At 29.7% G+C, this 27,103-nt stretch overlaps 1 protein-coding gene across 1 annotated transcript; it reads right to left on the minus strand.

Moving 5' to 3' along the window:
* Positions 1-282: 282 nt before the first annotated feature.
* LOC129973652 (tigger transposable element-derived protein 4-like) lies at positions 283-15,115 on the minus strand. Its single transcript, XM_056087510.1, has 5 exons — positions 15,030-15,115; positions 9,975-10,086; positions 6,145-6,323; positions 4,002-4,163; positions 283-2,144 (listed from the first exon to the last, which is right to left on the minus strand). Exon 5 carries the CDS (start codon positions 1,762-1,764, stop codon positions 283-285), a length of 1,482 nt encoding a protein of 493 aa, XP_055943485.1. The 5' UTR covers positions 1,765-2,144; positions 4,002-4,163; positions 6,145-6,323; positions 9,975-10,086; positions 15,030-15,115.
* Positions 15,116-27,103: the final 11,988 nt, after the last annotated feature.

The following is a 27,103-nucleotide window of genomic DNA, read 5'->3' on the forward strand; positions in this document are numbered from 1 at the left end:
TAAAGGCCATTTGTTACCATACCATTCAAAAACTCGCCAAAGGCTGGTATCTTAGATGTGCTCCACACATCTAAGATACCAGCCTTTTGGCGAGTTTTTGAAATGTTGGCATATTTTTTTTGTCAGGTTGGCGAGAAACTGGACATTGATCTTAAGTCTTATCAAATAATATAAGTCAACATGATTCTTTTTAATTTCTATTGTGTAATAATGTATAAACAAAAGGAAACAAAATCACTGAATTTTTCTTAAAAATAGTATTTTTTATTATACAGTGATTTATCATAGTTTCCTTTTTTGTGTTGAAACAAAATCACTAATTTTTTGCAAATGATGAAGTAACTCTTCATTTATACTGCTTCGACTTTTTAAATAACATTCTATGGTAGCAATGGCTATGGTCACATCAGTATCAGTTGGTGATTCGACTAGTACACTAATGTCTTTTGCAGATTCATTGTTTCTAATTTTCACAGTACCAAAATTATTTACATCAGAAATATCTCTGGTGACAACTATAGATTCACCACCGCAGTTTAAATTAGATATATTTAGACTTTCGTGTTCATTGCCAGATGAATCATCATTAAATATATTGTCATTATTAGAAATTTGTTTAGCAGAAAGTCCCTGGATATCAAAAGAATTGATTATTATATTTTGAGAAATATCATTGTCCCATTTTCTAGAAAGGATTCTTATGGCCTGTAAAACGTCAATATTGTCACTGAAACTATTTTTATTACTTCCAATGGACATTCTTTCCAAATGCTCATGGTATAAATGTTTAAGACGTTTAACTATACTTTTGTCAGGAGGTTGTAGCATTACAGATGGAATTTTTGGCAGGGATTCAAGCTTAATAGCTTTTAAATCTGGAACCTCAAAATGTGCTCTGCAGTTTCCTACAAGCAATAAAATCTTCCGCTCTTTTGAGTGAAACCTGTGATCTAGCTTTCGAATATAGCGTTCAAATAAATCGCAGGTCATCCAAACCATTTTGTTCATGTAATATTCTACAGGAATAGATTCCACATCTTCAGAAGAATACTGAATTTTGGCTTTTCCAATAACTACAAGAGGAAGTTTTTCTGTACCAGACGCATTAGCGCCTACTACTATAGTAAGTTTATTCTGATTTAGTTTGTACTCCAAGACGGATTCATCTTCTGACTCCATTTTATTTTGGGAGCATTTGTAGAACAGAACACTTTCATCAATACTGAAAATATTATCTGCTTCATAGTCTTTTAGAATTTGGACTAAGGTTTCTTCTTTGCTAATTTGAGAATCTTCTACTGCATCTCCATTCAGGGATTTTAAAACAATTTTATAACGTGCTTTGAATTTTTCTAACCAGCCAGAACTAGCCTTGAATTCTTCAGCACCCATTTCTTTAGCAAAGTCCATCGCTTTTTCCCGTAGCATTATTCCACTAATAGGAATATTGCCACATTCCATACGGTAAGACTGACACCATGAGATGAGAGCGGATTCAATTTGCGGAAAGCCACATGCTTTTAGTCTTTTGCACTTAGGATTGACGTTTGACGCATATCTTTCCAGAATTATAGTTTTATTTTTTAAAATTGTTGATAAAGTATTTGGTGGAATTCCATATTTCTTTGCTAAAATTTTTTTCTTTATGTGAGGACTTTTCTCTAATTCAAGAATTAAATTCACTTTGTCACTTAAATTTAGAACCTTCAGCTTCCGTTTTGATACAATTTTGGCTGTTGAGAAATTAGGTTTAATTGAATACATGAGTGTAAATAAAATACTTTTTATAGAAACATTGCAAAGGAATTATTCTATCTGTAATGGTTTGCTACTCCTTAATGACATTTTCTCATCAAAATGATTATATTTTAATATTTTGATTTCAGTTTCTTAGTGCAAACTTCAACTATTTGTGAATTCACTGCAGTTATGGTCACACCAAAATATGTTCATTAATTATTTATTCCTATCCATCAATCTCTAGAAAAAACAACATTCTAATGGACTACAATCTATGTTCCTCTATTTCTTCTACCAGAGCAAATATTTTTCCATCCCAAAGTGGTAAAACTTCTTCATCATCATTTATTTCCTCAAACACTACGTTAGTCCCGAATTCATTGCAGTACCGCTTGAAGAAGAACCTGCAACAGTAAATATATACAATTAAATGAGATTCCTTTGTTAATGCAATCCATTTTTCCAGCAAAAATTTTACATCACTTTGGCAATACAAGAGTAAGTATTTTACGCCTTCAGTTCAGTTATATTAACTTCCCGTTTTAAAGCAACACTAGGGCTATTTTGGGATGGACCTCGTAATTTTGAACCGCAGCCAGATGGCGAGGATGACATCTGAGATGACGCCCCCGCTCCTAGCTTCCGTGCCACGCCAGTGGGAGGGCATTTGGTCCAATGAATTTGGCTCAGTAGACGTTCCTGCGCGGTGTTTTTTCAGTGTAACCGGGTCTCGAACCTGAAATCCAGTTCCGAATCCAAGACCTTACCACCAAGCCACAGAAGCCCTAAATATTATACATCTATATATAATATTAATTCTGATTTATTCATGTTTAAAAAAATTTTTTTTTTAATCATGTGCGTTAAAACTTTACTCTAATTTCTGAGTTGCGCGCGATTTCGTTTCCACGTTCTTCAGTTAACGCGCGTATTGTACTATAGTTAAATTAAGGGAAAAATTCCCTTTAAAAGCTATAAAAGCTTCGACTGCTTTCCCAAATTATCTTTTCTCTGTATTGTATATTTCAACTCGGAACGTGTTACTCCCTGGTCATGGATTTAATAATAATAATAACTATTGTTAAAGATCAAACCTTTTCCCAACTGTAAAGAAAAAAAAATCATAATAAGAATGTGATTTCTAATTAACACATCACTTGTGTCAGCATATACATATGAAGGACGGTTTTTTTCTCCAACCTGCTATGGGCTATAGAAAAGACAAGAGCTGAACGCAACGAATTAATTACCAAAAATTATGTACAAACATGTTTACTTTTCAATGAAGATTGCCATGAAGATTTAGGTATTTGTCATGTCGGTGGGTCAGATTTCCAATCTCCTCTTCCCAAAAATATTGCCGTCAGTGATGTGAAATTATCTTTAACATTGTTTTGAAGTTGCTTATTAGTCTGGAAGTTCTTTGAGCTCTCTTTCAAGGAAAGAAATGGAGCAAGAATGTCTAAATATTCATCCTCCAATTCTTGTTACCTGGGATTTTAGCATCCCGGTAACAAGTTAGAGTTCGAAAGACTCCCATTCTTTCAAATTTATTGATCAACTCGTTAAACGAGATCTTCTGTTGCAACACACCATCGAGAATGTGGCTTAGAGCCGAGTGATTGTCATCTCTTCCTTGAATTGAATATCTAGCTAAGAAACCAAAGTTTCCTGGATTCGACCGATAAGAAAAATGCCTGAATCTTCAAGGTGATTGTGTCGTCTTTTTTTAAGATATATTTTTATTGGGGGAAAAATTACCCTTGTATACAAAACCTGAGAGGGTGACTTCTTGCTTTTCTCGAATATTAACACACACACACACACACACACACACACACACACACACACACACACACACACACACACACACACACACACACACACACACACACACACACACACACACACACACACACACACACACACACACACACACACACACACACACACACACAGCTTTTACTGTGATGATCTTACAGAAAATGAAAATGCTCCATTTTTAGACTCGTTATAAATGTTATTTGTTAAATCCCTGACCTAGCATAATTTGCCTTTGAGGAAAATATAATTAGTATATTAGAAAAATTTAAATTCTTTTAATTATTTGAAAGGTGATTGTTTTCTGAAAAACGATGTAGAAAATTGAATTTTTTTGGAAGGAAAAAAAAAAAGATTGCATATATTTTTATTGTAGAGCAATAAAATAAATGATATACATATTAGTATAGATGCAAAACAAGATTCATATAAATAAATACCTGAAGTCTCCCTTTCTGTTAAAGAGTGTCTTGAAACGACCTAAAGTGATTTTCTTTCCTCGCACTTTTGTGCTGTATGGAACAGGATTGCCGCCAATGCAGTAGCCTACAACTGTGAAATCCTCTTTCTTGTCTTTCACAACCTTTTGTGGCGTCTTAAATCTACATTTGGACAGATAATAATAAATTTAATATTGTTCCATAATACAAAAGCTTTTTGCAGTTACTATAAATTTTTGAAAACATTACTTCTTAAATATACATGAGATACATTATAAACTAAAAAATATCAATTTCTTAATTTGTTGCTGCTGACTTAGTATCAAACTATAGTTTTTTTCAAAGCATGAAACTTATCACTCTTAATCAGTTTTGTTCTGCTTAAGATCTTTATGATAAAATGCAGAAGTGGGGTCTTTTTTTTAAATTTGTAATATACTTCCGTATAGGGACCATTATGATTAAATATGGCCATGTGGAAAAAATGTTCAAAAATTATAAATTTTCATTTGTGGTTGTTTTATATTTTTTTATTACCAACGTTTTTATCAAAAGTGACAAACAAATTCAAAGTGAAACGCATAAAATACAATAGTGATCAAACATATTCAATTTCAGTTATTAAAAGAACACATTTGAAAACAAGACCCAGGAAGACAGTACCTGATGAGATGTACCAAACCTATTTTGACTCATAAGATTTTTGGGAGAGAAAAAAGTAAGAGAATAAATTATTTTTGATACTCATTTTTTTTATTTATTTAGGAATCAAACAATTTCAACTCCACAATAAATTGTTGAATTAAGCATATATAATATTGTGTAATTTTTATTATTCCAGAATATTGTCTCCGTATGCTTTTATAGATTGAAATAATTTCGGATACCTTCTCATTGTTGAATTATGACTGAAAAATAAAATAATCAGCAGCATACTCCTGACTTTCACATGTACTGCAACTGACAAATGCTATTTACAATGTGTGATTAAAAATTATTGTACTTATACGATTAACCGTTTTTAATTAACTTGAATAAAAATACTCTGAGATATTAAATGAATTTTCCACCTATTCCTATTTTTTTGTTGCTGGTTCTGATGCTTTTCTGATTTCATAATTTGTATGCTTTGCAATTATAATTTAGGAAGTTTTTATTGAAAGGAAGCAATTATTTTAACCTTTTCTAGGGCCGTGGGAAGTATGCTTTCCACCAAATTTATCAATCTTTGTATGAAATTATGTAGGTTGGCGTAAGTTCTGACAAATGTTTTTAGAAAGACAGAAACTTAGATGCTTCAGGTCTTTATCTCACACAAAATGATGTGTCTTGATTTGTTACTTAATTATTAATTAACCAAATGAATTAATTAATCAAATTAAATTTATCTAATAAGTTAAATGAATCCTTTTCTTATTCTAATTTCAAGTCTAAAAATATTTTAACATAATATGACTAGAAAAAAAAATGGCCCTTTAAGGGGTTAAAATCCAAAATTTTGTCCGTTAAAGGAAGCTGGTTTGATCATAATAAAACACACTGTATATAATGACTGACTCGCGCATACTGCACATTAAATGCAAGGAAATATGTAAAAATGTAACTATTTTTTTTTATATATAATGCAAAATATATATTTTTGAGCAGTTTCGTGGTCGAAGACACTTTGAATTTTTAAACTTCGCTTTTATTATGTCGTGGGAATGTACATGAAGCGCGGACAAAACTGATGTCCATTCGCCAGCGATACATGAGCAGAAGAGCGTAAAAGAGAGTGAAAATATTCATCCTCCTTCCTTATATACTATGAGATTCTTATAGGAATTTCTTTACACATGTCGATTTAGGTAAGAAAATTATAGGTATCTTTTAAAAGAATTTGCGTAACATTTACAAACTTTTATCCCTTCACTCGGATTGAGAGAATTGCGGATTTCAGCAATTTTACAGAGCTTATGTTGAATTCATCAAATAAAAGAGGTGGAATAGGATCAGGAAATAAGAGAACAATCTAAGAAATGAACATTTTGCTCAGTTGCATTAAAAATTTGTTTTGTGTTAAGAAATAATGTTGCAACCATTTATTATTATAATATTTCAATTTTACAAAGTCCATAAAAATAGAAATCTAAATTTTTCTTACCTTATACTGTCATTTGACTTTGGTACTGAATGAGTTGTGCTGGAATGTGCTATTTCATCAGGCACGCTATTTTTGGATTTTGGCTTCTTCAAGATGCCTTTGATTTCACTACTTTTTTGTGATTGCTTTTTCTTGGAAAAGTAAACTCTTGTTTTATTTAATACTTTAGACTGGAAGTTCTGCAAATAACACAAAATACTGTTTTCATAATGCAAAACTATTTAAATTACAAATCCAAATATTACACTATTTAAGCAGTTATATTTTTACATATCTCTACGCATAGTACAGACATTGTACAATAAAAGTAAGAAGAAAAAGAATCTTTAAAAAGACAATTTAAAAAAATAATTGTGCACGATTTTTGTTGTATATAGTCTTCTGGTTTAGACTATAAAACTAAATAGGAATAAAATGAATGCATGTAAGTTTAATGTTCCTTTGCAACGATAAAGAGCGATAAATCAAACAATTTTCTAGATTCCTGCAACACGCATTTCACGGAAAATGCCTATTTCTAGCAGTAATCTGTGTAATAATAGCAGCTGTCATATCGATTATCGTGCCAACTTTTGCTTGTTTTGGTTTTACACCCGTGCTATATTTGGTTTCATGCACGAAGATTATGCGCATACAATGCACATATGTTCTGGCACTGTGATTGTGGTAACTTTTTCTGCAGAATTTGGAATATCATCAGAAAAAAATATGCATTCTCAATGCTCTTTTCAGGTTATTTCTATGATTGTGGTGGTAGCTTTAGAAGCCAGTTGACAGCCTCCAGACAAAGGTGATCACTTTTGTCTAGTGGTTATAATATGCAGATATGGAACTCGGTTCTGTCCTCGGGAATGCAATCTCCACACCCTTGTATAATCTTTAAAATTTTTGGTTATTTCTGGTTAGAAGGATTTAAAGGACATGACGGAAAAAAAGCATTTAAAGCTATTTTATATTTTGATTCTAAAAAAACCATGTAACTATCTATATTACTTACTAATTATATGATTTGTGTTGACATTACTCAATTTAATATAACATGCAATTAAAATAAATTGAAGAAATATTTTTTTAAACATTTTCTTTATGTAATTATGTCTTGAACTACAATACATCTTGCATTAGTATTTATCCAAAAATAAAACATAAAGTAATTGAAAATATATTGTTATTTTCATGTTGATATTTTATTAATTCGAGCTTTGGTAAAATAATAATACATTTAGAATACAAAAATATATTTTATTGTAAAGTCCCTTCTTACACTACCAGTCATATATGTGGTTGGTTGCCTTGTGGAAATAAATGTTTTTCTAAATTTTAAAATTTTCCTAATTTCTGTAACCTTAAGCAAAAATTACATATCTAGCTTAAGTAGCAAAATTTTAACGAAATAGCATCGCTTTTATAGATTAGTGGCTACCAGTCTTTATTTTCTCACGTAACATTCACACAGTACCGTTAACTACCAGACCCTCCAATCATTCCTTCGACCAAAACAGTTTTTATTAATAAGGTTAAAGACTCAGGTTAGCTCAAGTGTCAAGCAATTCGAATTAGTATTTATTTTTAATTTAACATTTGATTCAGTTTTTAATATTTGTATAAAATATAGAAAAAGTGCTGTAATTATCTGAAAATTCGAGCTCGAAATTTTGACAAATCTTCATGTTTTTCTGAAACGTGAAGTACCCTGAAACGGAAAAATACATTTTTGATATTATGCCTGTCTTTGAACATGATAACTCAAAAACTCCTTGAGCTAGATAGAGAAATTTTGGTATATATACAAAATTTGTAGATTTTTTTCAAATTTGGAACAAAATCCATTCAGTGGAAGTTTGTCTGTCCAATTGTCCGAATATAAGTTAACACAATAACTATGAAAACAAAAGAGCTACATAAAACAAAATTTGGCACACAGGTTTAGCGTTTATAGTATAGTTTACATCATATTTAGAGCCAAATTCGTCTAGGAGTTGACCGTCCGTCTGTCGGTCTGTACTTTCAAATTATTGTAAAGTGATAAATCAAAAACATAATGACTTAAATATATAAAATTTGATATGTGATCTTGCCACTGCAATTGTAGTTTATATGCCAAATTTTATTTCAATCGGTTGGTAAATATGCACCTAAAGTTAAAGTTTGATGTTTTTATTATTGTATAACAATTGCATCTCAGTGGTTAATCGTAAAAAATATTTGTTTAGAAAGGTGGAAAGAATATTGTAATGACTTAAGTTTCTTTCAGACTTATTCCAGTCATTTCAAAGATACGAGCACCATAGATTGGGAATTTTTGCGCGTTTTTTTTCTTTTTGTCTCATTTATTCTGTTTAAAATTATGTGTTGTGACTTACGGCGCTTTACAAGCCCACTGACAGTTATCTGTCAGCGATTTAAGCCGAGTGAGCGTCTCTTGTTTTTTCAACAGCGCCAACTAGGGCCAAGTGTACGTCTTAGCTATTCACGCGTCACAACACTTTTTACAAGACTGACTTCATTTATGCATTTCATTCACAGATCGTAATTTAGACCTGAATCAGAGAAACATCACCTCTGAACCCGTGCCGCCAGTGGTATTACTCACGACATGGAGGACTTAGTGACCAAGACAGATTTATACATGCGCAAACTACCACACGCACGGAGAGTCTTCAGCCGGTAGGGTTCGAACTCAAAACCTAAGGAATGCGAATCCAATGCCTCCCCAACCAGGATATTACGGCCCACGTTTAAAATTATTTGATATTCTTATTAGTTCATACAAAGCGGAAGAATTTTAATCGTCAAAAAATTCTTACTCGAGATTTTTATTAATGTCCATGTTTCAGATCTTCCTGAGTCTGAAAAGTACATTTTTGGAATTATGTCTGTCTGTCTATCTGTTTGTTTGTGAACACAATATCTCAAAAACGCTTTGAATTGGACGGATGAAGTTAGGTAAATAATCTCTACTCCAAATTTATAGATTTCTTTTAATTTTTAAACGAAATCCATAGAGAGGCAGCATGTCTGACAGCTTGCCCGATTATATCATAATAACTACAAAAAGATGATAGTTAGATAGATTGATATCCATATTTGATATCTAAAGTGTAGGATTATATTAAATTTGTAACCAATTTCATAAGCACGTGATAACGATAACTCAGAAACGTAAAAAAATGATATTTAGTATATGCGTTTTTCCAATTATAATTGTACTTCTGTGTCAAATTTTGATATTAATTAGCCAAGGTGCCCAAAATACTCATGCGTTTTATCAACGTACCAGTCATTAAACGCCCAAAAAATCACCAAAGATTCTGGGCGTCCCGGGTTCGAGCCGGTTCGGGCACGGTTGTTCTTCATCTGTGTTCTATCTGTGAGGTGTGTGAATGTGCCCCCCTGTAAAAAGGGGTTGTGGAAGCGACAGTGTGAGTTTCATCTTCATATGAGCTAGAAGTCAGACTTTTGCCCTCGGGTACTCAGGGGTTTTTACCCTCAGAAGCTACTGCACCACCTTTCCATGGCAACGCGGACACGACATCATCAAAGATGCACTGTAATAAGATCTTTCCGAAATTTTGTTCGCCAGTAAGGTATTGTACGGTATCATAAGGTTAATAATGCTTGAGTACATTAATGGGGGAATATGCGAGAAAGTTTCAGGGACATCACTTCCGCTGATTCTTAACTATATTTTAATTTAATTAATTGAATGGGAATTCAACGTAATTCTTTATTGAATTTCAGAACCTAGTTAATATAATTAAGAATATTATAGAATTTTGCTTTTATTAATCAAATCAGCAGATAAATAATTTAGATATTTTATTGCCTACCTTGAATTCACGAAGAGAATCTTCCAAGTTTTCTCTAACTTCTTGGTCTCTTTTGAGGTTGTTCAGTTTTTCGATCAGAATGGTTATAAAAGGGTCTTCTCTCATAATTTTTCTGCAATAGAAATTAAAAAAAGAACTATTTTTCTTTTTAATTACTGAAGTTAATTATTTGCCTTCATCTGAGATGAATTTTTTTGCAATTTAAGATATTGTTGATTATTTGTTTTTAATGTGAGATGGATAAAAACGAAATATTCATTATATTGAAAATATTAGTTTGAATTATTATTTTTTAAAATACAGTATTGTTTCCGTTAACACATGTATGGATAATTTGACAATGTATTTTTATTTCCTTAAATGAATATTGTGTTCTTATTTATATTTATGACGCTAAAAGTGGTGTAGCATAGAATGGGCAGTGGAGGCTGCAAAATTTCACAGTAAATTATAATATCTTGTAATTTGAATTAAAAAAAGGCGAGAAAACAAATCTTGTAATCTGAGATATAAATGACAAAGGAAACAAAAAAATGTCGATATTCTTATTAGAATATTTGATATTATATGATTTCTCGCGAAATAAAATTTGTCCTTATGTGATCACAGAGAAAGCCATTCCAGTTATCATAGAGGAATTACATTTTGTGCATTTAAGTGAAAAATACTTAGTATTTGTGCATTTAACTCAAACCAAAATTGTTTTCCTTAGTCAAGTTTTAATTCTTGATTTAGCATTTATAATGATATAGATGTTCCTCTTTAACCCTTTCTAGGGCCGTGGGAAGTATGCTTCCCACCAAATTTATCAATATTTGTATGAAATTATGTAGGTTGGCATAAGTTCTGACAAATTTTTCTAGAAAGACAGAAACTTAGATGTTTTAGTTCTTTATCTCACACAAAAATGATGTGTCTTGATTTGTTACTTAATTATTAATTAATCAAATTAAATTTATCTAATAAGCTAAATGAATCCCTTTTCTTATTCTAATTTGAAGCCTAAAATATTTTAACATAATATGACTAGAAAAAATGACCCTTTAAAGGGTTAAGCTAATGATTGAAGAAAAAGATATTATAAGCTTTTCGATCTCATGCTCCCACAGAATTTTTAAAAATTATGTAGGATCTCTTAGTTATAAAAAAACTATTCAAACGATGTTTGATAGTTTTTTAATGTTTGTTACAATAATTAAGAACAGCAGAATCTTGAACTTGATTTTTGAAGCAACATTTTTAATGACAATTAACTGTATTCCTCAAATAGTAGAGTCACGTATAAGAAGAAAACTTTAAGCTAAATATGGTGAGTGTTCTTTTTATAATTAAAGATAAAAAACTTTTTGTAAATATTAAACAATCATATTTTTCGCTTGTTCACAGTAAATGCTTTTTGTTTAGCCTGCCATTGATATAATTTTCCCTTGAAAATCAGTTCGAGATACCAGTACATGACATCTTTCGATAAAATACAATTTAGACTATAAAACACTTTAAGAAATGGATTAGTAAATGGTGATGTTATTGAAATAGTTTGAATTTCAGCAAATGTATTTGGTTTTTAGGAATTACTATTGATTTTTTAAAAGTCAACTTTCTGAAAGGAAATTTTAAAATGCTTATTAAAATGGCTGTTGAGATAGTAAGCAGATACATTAATATGTTCACAGTTTTAAAAATAAATTTAATAATTTTGAATCCTCAAGTAAATAACTTATTGAATAAGTTTTAAAACGCTGTATTTTCAAATATCCGTTTTTTTAATAAATGATTTAGAAAAAACCAGTGTAAAAATAAAAAAATGTACATAAAATAAAACTTGATATAAATTATTAATTATTAGTTGTTTCAATGGATTCACATAGTGTGCTTTCAATCAGTTTAAACCAGTGGCAATAATCTTAAATAAGATGGTATGAATTTAGTCTGTAATGAGAAAATATTATTTATAATATTTCAAAAACGTATCCATTACAATAAAAAAAAATCAAAATGAACATGAAATTCAGCTTGGAAAGTTTTTATTTTTCAAGGGACTTATGAAAAACTCATTAGTTCTCTCTGATTCAATTTTTAAAACTTATTAAGAATAATTCTTTCTTAAACAATCCCTACGGTCCAATATTTTAGTCCTAAAGATTTTGAACATGGTGTTTTAGTTGATGAGTTTATTTTTTTTCTAATGGAAAAAAATTCTAATAATCGTTGGTGTGCATCTGAATCATATGATCTTGAAATCACACGATCAAAACCAAATATCTTAGTTTTTCTTAAAAGTGAACTCCAAATGCCTTGATATTAATCAATCTCTTTTCAATCTCCTACTTACCACAAGATTGCTCCGGTACAAACCAAGCGATTGTAGAAGGAAACAAGCTTTACAGTGTCAGTAAAAAAATGCTAAATGTAAAGTTTAAACGGTAAAAATCTAACATCTATAACAGCATCCTTACAGTGAGGATGATTAAAATGCTTCATACCAAATAAAGTGTCTTTCCAAGGAAACAGCATTTACAGAATTAATCTTGACAACCTCGCCTCCTAGATTTTAACAAAAAGAATTTAGTACTCATATTTTTGTAATCAAATCAAAATGTAATGAACCAGGTTTAAAGCCAATTTCTAGAAATAAAGTTATTTTTAGTTTGTTTAACTTATATAAGGGCAAAATTAGATTAATTAAAGATTTAAAGTAATTTCTTTTAGAATCATTTTTGCTAACAGAATTTTTCTTAATTTGTTTTTAAAGATAGGGAAAAAGATATTTTGTGTTTCAGATAGCATATTAAGTAGGTACCATGCAAAGCTATTTTTTAAAAATTATTTTTCATTTCTGTAAATCAATTATCATTTGAAATTTTAAATGTATCTTTAAAAGAGATATACTTTTCTAAGGAAAAATTGGGCTATGACATTCATATTTAAAAAAATATAATATTTTATTATAGTCAAAAATTAGAAACAAGCAATCAGTGAGACTCATCTAAATATTCAATATTTTTTAACAGCAACTAATACGTATGGTATAACTTTCAATGAGTTTTACTTTATGTTGTCACCTATTTTTCTTTTATTTTGCCAAAAGCAGTAAGCACCGAATTTATTGAAAAAAATTAATTCTTAAAGTTTAAAAGCTAAAGTATAAAGGTTAGTAAAGTTACACATTCCTTCAGTTATACTGAAAAAAGTGTTTGCAAATATTTATTATACTACTAAAAAAAATGTCAAAGTAGCTAAAAAAGAAAAAAATATTTTATTTGATATTATTGCACGACAAATCCTTTTGTAAAATAAATGGCAAAAAAATTTCATTTTCAACCAAAAAATACCTACTAAATTTATCTCCATACAATGATTTTCAACATGTAGGACATATAGAGCACATTTACCTATGAAACATCAAAAGTAACATGAAAAAAAAAGGACTACTCTCTAATCTTGGAACTACAACTACAATTAATATAAGAAAAGACAAATGTAACTTACTAGAATAAAAAAATATATTTAAGTAATACAAAAAGTTTTCATTAATTTGATCATATAAAATTTCAAAATCTAGTGATTGCAAAAGGACGCAAATGTGACCTAGATTGATTTGTTAAATGCTGTTTATTCAAAATTCGAGAATTACTGTCAAAACACCGTTACTTTAGTATTTTGGAAAAGCTTTACAAAAACCACTATTTAAACATAAACTTTCCTTTTTTCCATATGATATGAAAATTCGTAATGGCGATTAACCTTTTCCCAAGCGATTACATTATTCTTCATGTTTTCCAGGTAAGGGTTTACTTTTGTAATAAAACATAACATTGTTAAGCGATTACATTATGCTTCATGTTTTCCAAGGGAGGCTTTCCTTTTGTAATAAAACATAGCATTGTTAAATATGTTGCAAAGTTGGGGAGGTATAATTTTAATATATGCAAATTTCTTTCATTCATAAAATAAATTGAAAGATTAAAAAAAACATACACACACAAAAGATTTATTTGAATTAGCTTATATTTCAATTATTTATTTTTATATAAACAAAACAAGAAAAGAAAGATAAAAGAAGAGAAAGAAAGAGAAGAAAGGGGGCAGTTATTATAGTATATATTTTTAAAGGACACTTCAATCTCTCTTTTTATTTCATTTGATATTTAACTTATAAAATGTTAAAGCATATTTTTAATAAAATAAGATTGATGAGTTAATAAAGTTGAAAATGACAGCTGTGATTTGACATGTATTGAAATCAAGAGCTCAGAAACGTTCCTGAGAAACTGGAAGTCAGAGATTTTTTTTTTCTCTCTCATAACAATATACATGCTTTAATAGTCATTTCATATTATTTTATTTTTGAGACAAAATAAAAATATGGCGCGTAACTTAACATTTTTGTTAAAGATGTTTGTAGTTGATAAAATATTCAAATGACTGATGTCCGCTTTCATTATTTTAGTACGTGAATGCAGTTTATTCAGTTATGCTGTATTTGTATTAATATTTTATTAAAGATAATTCAGTATATGCAAATTAAGTCGCCTTGTTTTGATGCAAGGCTCAAACGACAGTCAACAATGCTATTGAAAAAGATGTATTTAATGCGAATATTTTGTTGATAGCAAAATAATTAAATGAAATATTATTTATTGTACAGTTCTCAACATGCTAGTTGAAACAGTTGTTTATTAATGATTTTCAACTTCTGTTAGTAAGTTCAATAAGTTAGAGTTTATATTATTAACAATTCTAGTATCCTCTAGAATTATCATTATTAACAATTCTAGTATCCTCTAGAATTATCTATGAGATTTAAATTCTAAAAATATATATAAAAAGCAGTTACAGTTGCATCTTTTAAAAGTAAAAGAAAAACTATTTTCTCTTTTCCAAAATAACTATATTTCACATATTTATGTTAGAAACGAACACTTTCTTAAACGAGCAATTCACTAAAGATATCAACATGTGTTCATACATTGTTTAAACTTTGTTAAACCAACTCAGTAAATCGAAAGATTAAAAGCATAAAGGAGAAAAAAATATTCAAAAGATTAATCTTACCTGCCATGACGCTCAAACACAACAAAAACTGTAAAAAGCTGTAACAGGCAGCACACGCAGTAAATTCATAGAATAATGAAAACCCGCCATGTTTTGATGCGGGGCCCGAACGATAAATGTGAATACAGGGAGCGCTGCTGCGCAGGGTGATCAATAATCGGCTGATGAAAAAGGGACCATTCTCTTTGATCTCATCCCTTTGAACATGCCGCCTCTGCTGCCTCTTTTAATAATTTAGTGGTAGAAAGGGTGTGGGAGGGATTTTGACATCAGCGTTTTTGCAAGTGGGCGTGATATAAGAGGTGCATCCGTTGAATATTTTTTTAATCTAGTGATTTTGACGCGTTAGCAGAAATGAAAAGGTCAGTTTTGATAATAATTAAATTCTTTTTTTTTATAAAATTTTTCCAGTATCTAGTTCATTTTTAGGAATGTGACGCTTTTAAATCTTATTTAAATTATTATACTTTATATTGATTTATGGCACTGTTAGTTTTGGTGTCAAAATTCACAGCCTTATAGCAATATTAGAGATTAATTTGGTGGGAATGTTGGTTGTGTATAATTTAAATTAAATCACGCATGCATTAATTTTTGACCCCCCATGTAGTATTTTTAAATATTAAATTCTGAGGAATATGAAAACTGTTTAATTTTAATTAGCCGGTTAATCTAACTCTTGATCTGTTTATTGCGTAAATGAATTTTCCTTATGAAGTCGAGTCCCATGACGTCATAATATCTTTAAAAACATAAATATCTAAGCAATCTATTTCAAGCTTCACGCTGGCTTTTGCAAATAATAACTAAAATATTTTTTTCCTTTACTTTAAACTGTGAGAGAAAACCTTAGATGAAGTAAGATGAAATAAGGAAAAAAAAAATTGAGTTTCATTGCAACAATACAATTTATTGCTGAAAATTATTAAAATTATGCTAATAAGTTAATTACAAAATACAAAAGAATTGAAATTAGTGCTATTAAAAAGATTTCATTTTTAAAATAAAGTAAAAATTCTTTTTGTGTATCTTTTTGTGTATAATATTTTAAAAATAATCATTGAAAAGCGTCAAATGTTTAATTAATTTTTAATTATTTAACATTTCGAAGTACGTATTTCTAGTCTTCAAAATGTAAATATGCCTGATATCAAAAGGGTAGTCTAGTAGGGAGAGTCAATATATACATTTACACAGACACACACGTACTCTCTTTTATTAATATTAGAAATAAAGAAAATATCCAAATAGTTGCCATGAAATTATTATGTGTAAAATCCATGTATTATTACCATTAATGTTAGAAATCACATTGTATTCACTTGAAAAGTTTTATTTGTATACAATATTTACTTTTTTTTAATTAGAAGTTATCATCATAATAATAAGCGATACAATTATTCACTCAAATATTCTCAAACATATCTGCTGAAGATCATATCAATAATTTAATCACTTCAAGTGTAAAGTTTAACCCAATAAAAGAAATAAAATTTTTATAGGCATCACTCCGTGACCACTATAAGACAGCTCTGACTTGGTGGCAAAATCTCGAATTTGGGTCAAAAGAAAAAACGTAGAGGCTCGATTCCACCTAATTTCTTCTAAAAATGGAGTAATCGTCTTTGTTAATTAAGAAATAAATTCCAAAATACTAACAAACTAAATGCAATAATCACTATAGTTTTTAAGATATCGGTGCATGTTTAAAATCCAATTTTGACCAATATTCACAAACTTTTTAAATGTTTTATTTTAAAGCTGTTTTATTTTATCTTTTCAAAATTGTTTTATTTTATGTTTTCGACAGTTAAAAAGGAAATTAAACACTTTTTAATAGAACTTAACTGCTGAAATGGAACACTAAACAATGTAATAAATAATTATAATCATTATTTTTACTTAGATTATTTAAATTTTCTTTCCTTTCCCATTTAATTTCTTTTACCATATACAAAATACTATTATGGAATATTTTTTATATCACTTTTTGTCTTTGACAGCATTGTTGCAAATTTAGATAATTCTGAAACACTAAAATATCTTAATTTACAAGTGATGCTGTAATCTCAGACAGTAAAAACATGACATTATTATGACAATTAAATCAGACGTATAATAAATATTAATTGACAAAAGTATCTCTAGATAAATTAATATACAGTTTCAAACTAAAAGACTGAAGAAATACCGAAATCTGCTGGTATCAGCTGCATAACAGACCAGAATACATATTAATTAGAATAGAGAGAGAAAAAAAAAAAACCCTTGAAAAATTGGAAAATTACAAAAAAAAAAAAAAAAAAAATGAATTTCAATCAAGAGAGAAGGAATGACCTACCTATCTTGGAAGTTTTGAAGAAACAAAAAATCTTTTTTTTTTTCATCTCATTGAAAATTAAAAACAAATACTTTAGATTAATTTTTCTCCAACTGTGGCTTTCTCAAAAATGTTCATTTTTTATACATGATTATTAAGCAGCCTGAAATGGGGAATACATTTAATTTATAATATTGTCTAAAGAATGAATTAAAATATAAATGCAATGATGAACTATAGTAAACTTCTGTACCTTTTAAATTTTTATAAAAATGAGCAAAATTCCAAACAAATATTAATGATTTTACATTGAAACACTTGTAAATGGCAAGAAAGTTAAATTATTTCTAAACTTTTACCTCAGTTTCTAGACAATAAATTATTGATTATATATAGAGAAGATTATACCATGCCGGTAATTTATTTGTGATTCAGAGCATTTGAAGTAAAAGTCAAATTTGGTGAAAAATTTTCATTTTCTAAAATGATTTATTTAATTTTAAAATACTTTTCTTTGATATTTAGCTTTTGGGTAAATGTCACTTGAAAATACAAAAATATTGTGTCAAACATCGTTATTTTAAAAGAAGGTTTGTGAACGTAATCGGATGCATTAAGAAAAATTGAAAAGCAATTATTGTATAAGTGTAGCTTGGGTGATAATTTTACATTTCAAAAATTATTAACACATAAAAAATTTATATATATTCATAGAAGGCTACGTCAAGTAATGAATTTTGAATATGGTGGACTTTATAAATGATGTATATATTTTTAAACTGAAATCTTTAGCTACTATATGAATTTTAAGAAAGTTAAAACATTTTTTAAATGTATTTAAGGAATTTTAATGAAGTATTTAGGGATATTTTGTCTGAAAAATAATATTCTCGCAACATTTAATGTTAGCTTAGAAAAATGATTATACGTATTTAAATCAAGAGAACAGATAAATATAGAATTATTAGGTTCTCAAACTTGTTTCGCAATTGAAAAGGCTGACAATTAATGAAAAGTGCGCAGTAAATTAGTACGCGGTAGGTTTCAAAATCAAAGACAGTGGTTTACCATTCTATCCTTGAATTATTTTACATTTTAATTAAAATAAAGCAATAACTTTAGTATGGACACAATTTTAATTTTTTTATATAAAATTTTCCCTTTGTGTTTTTATTATGTGATTAATGTACCATTAGATTTAATCATAATGGAACTTGGCTGATTCGAAATTTTTTAATTTGGATTCGTTAATAACTTGAATTTTTCACTGGTTCTTTAAATTTTCAATTCATACAATAATAAAAATATCATAAATAATTTACATTTATTTTAGGTAATTTGAAATCAAAATTAAAGATTGAAAAAAAATTACTTTTTATTTCTGAACAGTTATTTTGAAGTAAAAGTTTCTGTTTGTGTTAGTTAAGTATCTTCTATCTTGTGCCCCCAGTGAAGAACTTAAAAATAATTACTATCCCAAGAACTTCATTACTGCACATTCTATTTAATCAAAACTAGTGGAAGAGATCTTCCTTCAACATTCTCTTATATTTAAACCATATAGCACTTTATTTTTTCTCCTATCTTCCTGTGCATTCCCTGAACGTACAGAGGAGACGAGGTAACGTAGAAAGGGTGGGGGCAACCCTTGAATGTCGAAGCTAGGTGAATAACTTAAGAAATGATTATCCCAAGAACTTCATTACTGCACATTCTATTTAATCAAAACTAGTGGAAGAGATCTTCATTCAACATTCTCTTATATTTAAACAATATAGCACTTTATTTTTTCTCCTATCTTTCTGTGCATTCCCTGAACGTACAGAGGGGACGAGGTAACGTAGAAAGGGTGGGGGCAACCCTTGAATGTCGAAGCTCGGTGAATAACTTAAGAAATGATTATCCCAAGAACTTCATTACTGCACATTCTATTTAATCTAAACGAGTGGAAGAGATCTTCATTCAACATTCTCTTATATTTAAGCAATATAGCACTTTATTTTTTCTCCTATCTTTCTGTGCATTCCCTGAACGTACAGAGGGGACGAGGTAACGTAGAAAGGGTGGTGGCAACCCTTGAATGTCGAAGCTCGGTGAATAACTTAAGAAATGATTATCCCAAGAACTTCATTACTGCACATTCTATTTAATCAAAACTAGTGGAATAGATCTTCATTCAACATTCTCTTATATTTAAACAATATAGCACTTTATTTTTTCTCCTATCTTCCTGTGCATTCCCTGAACGTACAGAGGGGACGAGGTAACGTAGAAAGGGTGGTGGCAACCCTTGAATGTCGAAGCTCGGTGAATAACTTAAGAAATGATTATCCCAAGAACTTCATTACTGCACATTCTATTTAATCAAAACTAGTGGAAGAGATCTTCATTCAACATTCTCTTATATTTAAACAATATAGCACTTTATTTTTTCTCCTATCTTCCTGTGCATCTCCTGACGTACAGAGAAGATGGAGAAGTGTAGAAAGGGTGGCAAACCCTCGGAGCTAGAGGCAGTCCTCAAATATGAGTGTCCCTCTCAGTGATTTTTTTAAATGTAATATCGCATTAAAGGGCGATATGTCCTTTGTAAAATAATGAAAAAAAAAAGTAAGATTGAATTTTCGGCTCCTTTCTTCCCTCGATGTAATCCAAACTATTATATAGATCTCCAGTTCTGGCTACACAATTGCAATTCAAATCTTATTATATAATTCGTTGCTTTTTGTGTTGCTTTCGCATTTATTTAACTTGAACGCAAAAATTAACAAGTGGTCCCAAAATTTTGAATAGCAAATTTCCTTCATATTGCTTTTTTACGTTTTGCCATGTTCAACACACACGAATATATAGACTATTATTTTTTTGTTGTTGATATATTTGGTTAAAAATTTCATATAAATCAGACGATCAAGCCATATTCATTTTCACACACATAGCTCTTTACATTTTTGAGATTTCGTGCCCATACAATGACGGGTAGACTCAGTTTTGATGGATTTCACCTAAATTTTACGGGTATATATTCACAAATTTAATGTGAAACTTCAACTTGCCATTCTAGCTTTATAAGATATTGGATTTACAGACAGGTAAACTGAAACTTAAGAATGTGTTTTCGGATTTAGGGAGCTCTGAAGCTTAGAGATTCAGCAAAATTTTGGAGTCGAATTTATTGACAATTACAATGCTTTCTTTTTGAACATTTCATATAGCAAAAAATGAAAAAAAGATCAATATTGCTTTTACGATATTACTTCTTAATCACTACTACGTTAAAGAAATGTGTCATCAAATGATTTTTAAGGCACTAAATTATGTTTAATTTTATAAAATTATAATGAAGATTTTAACAGCATCATAAGTAGTCTTGTGTCTGTCTATTTACAGAACCGTTTCTTTCGCTCGCTGCATGTACGTCTTTAGAATTCCACAGCCGCAAAAAAGACTATAATAAATAAATATATTCTTTGTTACATTTGTTTTGTTGTGTTTTATGATGTTGAGGATTCTTTTTTCTTTTGTTGTACTAGAATCAGAAATGAATTTTGATAGATTATTTTTAGTAAATTTGTGGTTTTAATGTGAAAAATTGCGTGCACTATTATGTTTTAGTCTACCACTACCTTCCCCTATTTTTCTAGCGTACGGATATAGCGTAAAGGACAACTCATCTTTTAATACTATTAATCAATGGATCAAATTTTTCGTATCCTCGTAAGATTTGAATCTCTGCTTATCCATGAAGTGTTCCATGGAACGGAACAAATAGTGATCTGATGAAGCAATGTCTGGTGAAAATGGTAAGAAGGGAAAAACATCTGATTTCAGTGTTTTTAACTATTTTTTGACTACATGAGCAACATGTGGCAGAGCATTGTTTTGTTGAAAAATTACTTTATAATGTTCGTATTCAAACTACGGCCATTTTCCCTCCAATGCACAAGTTAAACGAATAAATCCTATTTGGTAGCATTCCCTACTGACAGTTTCATTTATTGAAATAGTTCATGGTACACACTATGAGGTTGATCCACTAAATACAGAGTATGAGGCTCATAATTTGAATATTCAAACTTGCTGTCTGTGGTGGTGCATAACCAAGAAAATCTCGCGATATTTCTGTGCTTAGGTTGATCGTAGCATGTCCATTTTTCATCGCCAGTGACGATATGATGAAAAAAAAAATCTTGCCATTATTTTTGACGTTCCTTGCTTTTGAATAACATCGATTGTAATTAAACGTTTGAAAGCTGTTGTGCGATCAACATTAAACGATTCTGAAAGTTCATTTTCGCTTGACATGAAGCGCATACTTCTCATCTTTTAACTTCGATTGATCAGGTGGTCCTTTGTCAACTGTATCAAAATCACCACTTCTAAAACGTCGAAACCAATACTCACACTTTTTTATTGAGGGAGTATTTTCAACATAAATTTCCAAGAGCACTTGATGACTTTCAGCAGTACTTTCTTTTAAATGAAACTTCCAGATATTACGTTTTATAGGCTAGTAATTCGCCGTCGTCGGAACTGAAAAAAAATGTTAAAATAAAGCAAAATGACACATAATAAAGTGTAAAGCCTAATGGCAGAGTATGCTTGAATGCGGCCTGGGATAGCCTGGTTGGTAGGGCATTATATTCGCATCACTTGGATTGCAAATTCGAACCCTTCCAACCGAAGATTTCCCTTGCATATGGTGGCTGGTGCACGTATAAATCTGTCATAGCCACAAAGTCCACCGAGGCGGAACAATACCACTGGGAGTACTGGATCAGAGGTGATCGTTATCTGATTCAGGTCTAGTTTACGATCTGTGAATTAAATGTATGAATAAATTTCGCCCCGCGAAAAGAGCTATAGCGCACGAGTAGCTAAGACGTACTCTTGGCCATAGATGGCGCTGATGAAACAAGAGAAGCTAAAACTCGGCTTAAAATTGCTGACTTCGTCAGCGGGCTTGTCTATGACAAGTGCCATAAGCAACAACAACAATATACATGCATATAGTTTACAGATGCATTCGATACGATACAACAAAAGTTTCACTCAAAAAAAAAACTTAAAAAGTTTTAAAGTTTCAAAAGTTACTCCAAATCCATCCTCGAAATTAATGTTCTTTCCTAGTAATTATTACAACTCATTATTTATTTGAACCATTAATAAAATTCAAAATATTAACTAGTGATTTAAAAAATCTTACTTTTGAAATTGACATATACTTTTCTCTTACATTTTTAGTTTAGACCTTTGACGAGTAAACATGAAAATTACTTATTTCTTTTTATAAAAACATTCAGTAGAAAAGAAAGCATTGCATTATAAATCATTAACTGGTTTTTATCTCGTTTGAATAAATTGCTTCTTTTCTACATTCTGTTATAATATTTGAGACATATGATGTTTAAATCGCTATCCAATATTTAATTTTATTAATTTTATATTTAATTTTTTTATTAATTTAATTTTTAATTTTTTTATTAATTTAATTTTAAATTTTATAATCAACTTTTTTAAATTTTATATTTAATTTTTAATGAGGTTTTTAAATTTAATCTGAAATCAAGTGTCTGATATTAGATATTAAAAAAATATCTTTTTTTTTACCTCTAATTATTTTTTCGGGGATAGTATAAAAACTAAATGATTTATAATTCACTGAATTTTTAATGACTTTTAATGATTTTTAATTCACAGAAAATTTAATCTCAATTCAAGTGTTTGACATCATATATTAAAAAATATTTTTTTTTTTTTTTTACTTCTAATGATTTTTTTGAGGACAGTATAAAAACTAATTGAAAACCTTTACATTTTTAAAGAGCTTCCTAAAAACTCATTTGCGAAGTTTTTAAAAATTTTCAGCCATAAACAATGAAGTTTGGCTTTTTTTTTCCTTTGAAGGCAAAGAGAAGAATACTTCCGAAAAGCAAGTTTTGTTTTTCTTTCAAGAATAATTAAAACATCATTTAAGAAACAAAAAAAAAATCTCAAAAGAAATTATTTCCGTTTTAATGTAAAGTGCCTAATTACATACAAAAAAACTAAAATGCAAAACAACTATAAAAAAAATTTAAAATTTTAATTTTCGGACAATGAAATGGGGTTAAGGTTTCTTAAATTTTTGTTAATATTTACATTAATTTTCTTAATTATTTTTAACAATACTTTGAGGCCATGATATCTTATGCAATAGGGTTTTAAGCCCACTAAGATTCAGTATGCATGGAGGTCAAGTAGGGATTGAATTTACTTTTGTCCATCAAATGATCTCGCATTAAAGTTAAATGAATATTTGGAAAGTAAACTTTTGCCTTTGATGTTGATCTAATCATTAACCTTAATTTCAAAATTACATGATCCATCTTTAAGAATTATTATACAGCTTTCAAATAGGATATTTATGTAAAAAAATCAACCAATCATTTCATTAACTGTAAAGGTAATGTTAATTACAATTTTCTCATATATTTTTTACTATGAAGTTCCGCAATAAAATAGAGAAATGTTTCTGATTCCTCATCCATGGAGGGATGAGGGGTATTCTGTATTAAATCACTCCATCTTCTGGAGTCAAAATAAAGTAGAGATAGATCTAGCAGGAATTTGTCTCGTATGTGTATAATCTATTTTCCGCTAATTCTGATCAAAACTATGGCTCAGGTTGATACAGTGTAGGAGCTTGGACAGTTTCCTCAATATTCCAACATGACACTGTTCCACTATTGGAGAGTTAGGTGTGGAATCGACACAACCCTTGGCACCTTCCCAAGATTCAAAATTTTGATAAGTATCTAGAAATTCTCCTACAATTTGAAAGTGAACAATTAATCTTAACAACAAAATTACGTTAAATGGATTATTTCTAATTTTCACTTAATAAATATAATAAGACAGGAATAATTAGAGTGTTGTTTCAAGATATTATGGAAACATCTTCAGATGTTACAATTCATTTTGAGATTATCTGCTTATTGTAACTGCAATTTTGCAACAACATCAATGACAGCTTTTTTCCAGTCTTCACTTCATTATTAGGAGGCTGTTGATTTACTTCATATTTACCATTTGATCATTATGTCTTACATATTCTGTGATCTTGAATTAAAAAAGAAAATGATTTTGTGGAATTTCAACATTTTCCAGAATGAAGGAAATGCATTCAATTTTGAAGTTAAAATGTTTCACTTTTGAACTCACTTTTTCGTTTACCTTAAAAATATAAAGAATTAGTCTTTTGAAATTTCATCCTGTAAACGACTAGATAGTTTGGAAATTCGCAGAAAAAATAACTAAGAACATAGAAATCAAAATTTCAGAGCTTTGCCAATATTCATTATGATATGAAACATAAAATACACCGGTCTTTTGTATATCAGTCATACAGGACAGTTGTGGAACAATAAACAGTACAGACATGGAACTTGTTCTTAACTTTTGTTATTTATTCTTAGGGTAAATTTTAATTCTTAAGATTTTTGTTTAAATAATAAAAATGAAGCCAAAACTTGAATTACTTCTCAAGTTTTGTTCAGTAAAACAATTATCGCACGAAAATAATTTTACATTATCTCAAAGAACAAACATTTATCTTTTTAATCATATAAATTTTAAATTTTTTTTTAAATTTTCAAAGCTTATTTTAAACATTTTTAATTACATTTTATATAACATTAACATTAACATTTTATGTAACATTAATTTTTATAACATTTTTAATTAATTAAAATTAAATTAAATTAAATTGTATATTCTCTATTGTTTTATAAATAAATTGAAACTTGTATTGTTATTACATCAAATCGTTCATCCATTAACTTTTGCCATTGTAAAAGCTATGATAATAATATTTTCTTTTTTAAAAAATTAACCTGATGTCATAATTTATACATCTGCTTTTATTTCATAGCCAGCCCATCCGTCTTTAGATTTGCATCCACAGTTATCGAGCAATAGTTTATTAATATTTCGATGAACCGTTTAATTTTCACAAATTTTTAAATAATCCTAATTAGTCTGTGGAGTCATTTAAGATTATTGAGCCCCATTTCTAACCAAGGGAGAGAACGTGGGATGAAAATAAAGGAATATACGGAATGTTTCTTTTTTTTCAGACACACAAACACACAGAAAAAAGAAATAGTACTTTATGGCAGCAAGACAACCATGGCATGAAGGAATTTCTATTTTTGATGTTGCAACAACGATAAATGGAATACCAAGAGCTGCAAGATTCGTACTAGGCAGTTCAAAGCACACACAAAAAAATACGAGATTTAGCTTATAGTCGAAGGGTCAGATTGCAAACAAAGGAGCGAAGAATCAAAGAAAGACATTTGCAGCGAAAAAGGGCTTTATTAATCTTATCGGAATTAGTTCCCTTTCTAACCCCAGATGGCAGCGCACTCCCTTATCTTAAAAGTTATGAAGAAGAGATTTCTTGTTTGCTTGGCAATCAAGGAAAGTAAACATTCACGTGGAGTGTGAGCGATCAGTAGGTCGCAAGGAAAAGTAGAGCGAATTTATTTTAAAGATCACGCGGAAACACAGCGAGTTTCTTTTGATGAAGAAATAATTTTTATTGTTTTTAAGAAATATTCGTAACCGTAATATGGAATTTCTTATCGGAAATTGTATAAAAATAAGGTGTGACTCGATGTGAATAAATGGAACAGTAGTTCAAGAAAATTTTTTCCTGATTATTCCTGCGTAGAATCTTCTATTTTTTGCAAACAGGAGTACAGGGTATGTGCTCACGGACAATGCAGAAATACCTGGTATGTAAATGTCTCCTATATTCTAAAAATCTCCAAATTTATAAATACTTAATCTTGAAAATATATATACATATTGGTATGCATTAAAATATGGTAACAAAATGCAGTTTAAAAATCCTATTTCTTTTATTTTCCAGTCATTCCAGTTGGTTAATTAACGATAAGTAACATCGAGAGACCATTAACAAGAAGGAATCATAAAATCACTCCCAATTACCCATCCCACCATTTTAACATCTCTATTTGGCGACTAAAAATACATTTTAACCACAACCGAATGAGTAATAAAGTGCTAAATTTTGAAAAGGCATCCTCTGTGCCTAAAGGTGCATTCTCCGGAGGAAGTTTAATTTCAATACCACCAGGCATTCCCTTCCATCGTTTTCACTACAGAAAACGAAAATTTATCGGTCTTAAATAATAAATTACTCAATAACAAATGCATTTGCCTCCGATAGTCAGGCAATAAAGTGGGTAATAAGAAATGGGACATTTTAACGTCACTGGAAACTAATTCGCTGCGAAGTGTTAAGTATTTCACCAGATAAATAACGCTTTTCCTGCGTGGTGCATCGATTTTGTTGTAGCTTCAGGCATTTCTCGGCACACTACCATTCTTTCTCCTTTAAGAAATTGCATTTTTGTCGGCCGGAACGTAATGCGAATGAAAATTGGATAGGAGTTATTCAATCTTTTTCTGTCTACTTCTTCCTTTTTTTTCTTTGAAGAGAAATGTTCTAGAAGAGTTGCTGTTTCTATTGCTGGAACGATTTGGCGCGAAAAGAGCCGTAGCAGAAATGCAGTTCGAATTATTTATGTTCCTTTTTTTTTTCTTTCGTTTTTGTTGTTTGGTAGAGTGAAGTGTTTATAAGGAAATTTATTTCTTGCGCTTTTTATCTGGGTTAATCGACACGTTTGAGCGAGTGAGTGAGTCGTATTATACCATTTCTTGTCATGAAATGAGACTGCCAAAA

Source organism: Argiope bruennichi, chromosome 1 (genome assembly GCF_947563725.1).
Source record: "Argiope bruennichi chromosome 1, qqArgBrue1.1, whole genome shotgun sequence".
NCBI classification, from domain to species: domain Eukaryota; kingdom Metazoa; phylum Arthropoda; class Arachnida; order Araneae; family Araneidae; genus Argiope; species Argiope bruennichi.

Coding starts and splice junctions, on each gene's coding strand:
- LOC129973652 (XM_056087510.1), bottom strand. CDS start 1,764: ATGTATTCAATTAAACCTAATTTCTCAACAGCCAAAATTGTATCAAAA.